General features: G+C 40.3%; 1 protein-coding gene across 1 annotated transcript in view; it reads left to right on the top strand.

Moving 5' to 3' along the window:
- The window catches only part of ZRANB3 (zinc finger, RAN-binding domain containing 3), a 250,551-nt gene that overhangs the window by 231,060 nt on the left and 14,840 nt on the right, over positions 1–4,651 (top strand). The window contains exons 16-17 of the mRNA XM_008583513.1: positions 1,388–1,489; positions 2,672–2,814. Coding sequence (XP_008581735.1) covers positions 1,388–1,489; positions 2,672–2,814 — 245 coding nt within the window. The remainder of the gene's footprint in view (positions 1–1,387; positions 1,490–2,671; positions 2,815–4,651) is intronic.

Here is a 4,651-nt window from a genome sequence, read left to right as displayed (position 1 = left end):
TTGTGAGAGCTGTAACATTTATTTTTGGCTGAGATAATTAAAATGAGGGTTCAAGTATTGTGGATACAATGGATTTTCATGTGAGAGCTGCTTCTTCCCGTTTATAAAAGAAATAACCTCGGGCCGGCCCAGTGGCGCACTGGATAAGTGCACCGCTTGGGAAGCGCGGCGGCGCTCCCGCCCAAGGGTTCAGATCCCACATACAGACCGGTTCCCGCTCACTGGCTGAGCGAGGCGCAGGAGCAACACCGAGGGTTGCAATCCCGTTGCCGGTCCCCGGTCCGGTACAGGGGCAACACTGAGGGTTGCGATCCGTTGCCGGACACGGAAAAAAAAAAAGACAAAAAAATAAAAATAAAAATAAAAATAAAATAAAAGAAATAACCTCTACTCATGTTTAATTGACTATATGCTATATGTGGTTACTTTATACCCTTAAGATTTCAGAATAATGTGCGGCTGATTGTTGGGACCTAAATGCAGTTCCACTAACTCTCCAGGTGGTGCCATTGCAGTCAGTCCTCATGGACTGACATTGCAACATTGTTTTGGAGGAGCAAATGTTAATTTCTCTAGAATTGCTCTTTCTGCCTTCTACTTACTTCCTTGTTCCTGTAACAATAGACAGGTATGTCAACCCATTTGGGGAGAGTTATTCAGACTATTTCTTGATGCCTTTCTTTGATATGAGACTTATATTTTCAAAGACTATATAGAAGTTTATTAATTTGGGAGTGGTTGAGCTGCTGTTAACTTCAAGGATGTAGTGTTCTTCGTATTGATTTGCAGTGTACAAATTGCCTTCTTTTGATGCTTATTTTTTTTTATTTTTATTTTTTTGTCTTTTTCCGTGTCCGGCAACGGATCGCAACCCTCAGTGTTGCCCCCGTACCGGACCGGGAGTGGCAACGGGATCGCAACCCTCGGTGCTGCCCCCGTGCCTCGCTCAGCCAGTGAGCGGGAACCGGTCTGTATGTGGGATCCGAAACTTCGGCGGGAGCGCCGCCGCGCTTCCCAAGCGGTGCACTACAGCAGTGCGCTACCGGGCCGGCCCCGGATGCTTATTTTTGAAGATTAGACAATAAGAAGCATGTGATGGGGCAGAAAGGGCAGTAAACACAGTATCCCAGGCTGAAGGCAGAAGGCTTGGGCTTGGTGTGGGCAGTAGAGGAACATAGACAGCAAAGGAGAACCTACCTCCTTCCTCAGTTCACAGCACTTCCAGGGGAGCCGTGGTGGATGGACCCTTGTCTAGAATGTGCCACCTCAGTTTATCTTTTATAAATTTAAACATATTATACCATATATGATTATTTTCTTTTATAAAATAGTTACTAGTACCTACAGGCAAAACTGGATTAATAGCATGTTCCTAATCTGTAATCAGGATGGAAAACAGATGAACTATAATTTCATTCCTTTGGATATAAAATTAGACCTTTGGGAAGATTTACCAGCAAGCTTTCAGCTGAAACAAAATCGCTCACTGGTAAGAATAGTTTTAAGTAAAATAATTTTATTTGTTTTCAATAAAATTGTTTTAGTACTTTTAATGATCATTTTGAGTTAAATCAAACACTGCTTTGCAGACTGTTGCAGAGTCAATTCACTGGTTATACTTTCATCAATCCAGGCAGTGCCTATTAATTACCCTGGTGCTAAGAATAAATGTGAAATCTGTTTCCTTGACAAATGATCACACCTAGAGTTGCTGTTTCTGTGGATAGAACCATTCTCACATCATTTAATTTCTCATTCACAGGATTAGCAACTGTGATACTTGTATCTGACAAAATCACATTTCATCTTTTAAGGTTAAGTTCTAACAATGACAGATTCTGAGAGCAGAGATAATACCATGTTGGGTGACTCCTGATTCACTGTCAGAAGCAACAGTATGCGGCTCCACACCAAGTGCCTGCCAGGAAGATGTTAATTCTGATCTGTGACTGATTTACCTTCACTGCTAAGAAGGGTCATCATGTACAGGGACTGACCCAGCATGATGCAGTGTACCATTTTTTACAAGAAAATAGTGATTATTTTTTATCTTTTGAGTAAAAAATAATGAAAATGAAGCGTTACCCATGGGTTGGCTACAAATGTCTTAAAGGAAAAGGTAGCAGTGGACTATTTTCTTTGGTATCATTTAATCCTGACTCTCAGATTCCTAGAAAATACCTAGTTAATGTATAATTGACTAGTAAGGAAGAGTAATGACAACCCTAATAAAAATGCCCTAGATTTATTGATGGCTTTTTTCCTGTGATAACTTAGGCATCAAATACGAAGCAATTCTCACACGTTGCACTGTCACTGTCACGCAGTTTTGCCTTGGACACTGTTGATATGCTTCTAGATCTCTTTTTGTCTCGATGAGTCCACTGTCACTGTTGATCCCTATGTGTGTTAAGGGAGTACACAAGATATTCTAAACGTGCCCTTAAAGAATCTTTGGATTGAAAGAGATCTTTTGAGAGGTGCAATAATATAATGTTTACAATAAAGATATGAAAACCTCATCAAATTGAAGAAAGCCTTAAATTGTGGAACTCAACCTATTTTGGGGATATAACAAAACATTAGTTTTCTGATGTTGTAAATAGCCTCCCTTTCAAAGGAAGAAGCGTGGTGAGCTGATAACTCTTCTTATTATCTCTTTTTCTGCCAGATTTTGAGGTTTGTTCGAGAATGGAGTAGTCTAACTGCCATGAAGCAAAGGATAATCAGGAGAAGTGGGCAGCTGTTCTGTAGCCCAGTTCTTGCTTTGGAAGAAATCGCAAAGCAACAAAGCAAACAAAATAGTACCAAAAGGTATGAGTTGTCTCTCTTTTATTATTTGTACTGTATTACTTTTCACAGTTATTTCTACGGGGGCCAGAGGCGTCTTATGGACCCACTAATGAAATCCTGATGAATTAAGAGAAAATTTAACGTAAAATCACAGCTAAATATTTTATTGCAATATAATGGGATATTTAGTGAATTTGGTCAAATCTGCTGAAAGAGATCAAGTCCAGATTTTGCTCACCATGAGTCCTGCTCATCAACAGACAGGCCAGAGTCATGAGTTGGTACTTATTAACAATAGGAAGACGTTTCACTCTTAGAACATTAGGGCATACCTCTGGACCCCATATCTACCCTGTTCTCCTGTGGTGTGAGTCTCAGGTGCCACATAGCAGGGGAACCAGTTCTGTATGAACACACCACTAACCAAGTAGTGGATGGTAACTGTTATTATGAACGTGGTTGGAAATGGAATAAAAGGAATGGTTAACTGTCAGACATTTGTGACTGTTTTGCCTTTGTCATTAACCAGTCCCTTTCTAATCTCGGTATACTTATTTTCCTTTCTTGCCATCACAATTATCATTGTCTCACTCAGGTATTCCCTTATGTGATCTCAAATCCCTATTCTCTGTAGATTCTTTTCTTGGCATGAAGCAAGGATTATCAGGAAAAGTGGTCAGCTGTTCTGTAGCCCAGTTCTTGCCTTGGAAGAGATCACAAAGCAACAAACCAAACAGCAGCATTGGCAGAAAAAGCTCTTTAGCTCTTGCTGTCTCCATACGCGTGTAATCTTTCTTCATCCTCACATTCCATCACTTTAGCATCTCTGTTCTCTAGCTTTTCCCATGCACACAGATGAAAAAATTTCAACAAAGCAACAAACCAAACAGCAGCATTGGCAGAAAAAGCTCTTTAGCTCTTGCTGTCTCCATACACGTGTAATCTTTCTTCATCCTCACTTTCCATCACTTTAGCATCTCTGTTCTCTAGCTTTTCCCATGCACACAGATGAAAAAATTTCATCAATGAACGGTGTGCGTATGTGTGTTTGGGGCAGTGAGGAGGGGTTGTGGTTGATTATATATGATAGTTCCAAATAGTAAAAATGTCTTCAGCTGTTTCAAAGTATGGCATTAAGGTACATTCATATGTGAGAAGAAGGAATGATACTTATGATAACTTGTTAGGGGTCAAAATAAATATTTTTTAAAAAGGATGATTGTACTGGCCATCTTAAAAAAAAGTGTGTGGAGGGAATGGAGACACAAATATATAATTGCCATTATTGACAAAGAAATTGTCTGGAAGAATACCTTACAAACTCTTACCAGAGGTTTCTCTAGGACAGTGGTTCTCAACTGGGGGCACTTTTGCCCCACCGTGTGACAGTGTCTGGAGACATTTTAGATTGTCATGATTAGGTGATGCAGCTGGGGAACATCTAGTGGGTAGAGGCCCAGAATGCTGCTGAAAATCCTACAGTGATTAAAACTGCACCCCCAAACAACCATCTGTTTCAAAATGTCTATAGTGCCACTGTTGAGAAATCTTGCTCTAGGGTGTAAGATTTTGGGATTTGTGGAGGTGATAGGGACATTCTACTTTATGCCAGGATTACAAACTCACATGACTAAAAACAAAGCAAACCATAAATGAAATAGTAAGGTCAGGTGTAAAACTAGAGAAGGATGGAGTATGGGGTGGGACTGTAGCAAATCAGAAAGTCACAACCCCTTTCAAATCATTCAAATTCTAGGCTGTTGGGTTAGCTCACTCAGTACAGCATGGTTCTGATAACACCAAGGTCGAGGGTTTGGATCTGTGTACCAGCCAGCTGCCAAAAAAAAAAAAAAAAAAA

Source organism: Galeopterus variegatus, unplaced genomic scaffold (genome assembly GCF_000696425.1).
Source record: "Galeopterus variegatus unplaced genomic scaffold, G_variegatus-3.0.2 Scaffold98, whole genome shotgun sequence".
Lineage (NCBI taxonomy): Eukaryota > Metazoa > Chordata > Mammalia > Dermoptera > Cynocephalidae > Galeopterus > Galeopterus variegatus.
Note: the sequence above shows the minus strand (reverse complement) of the source record. Positions and strands in the feature narration are given on the sequence as shown.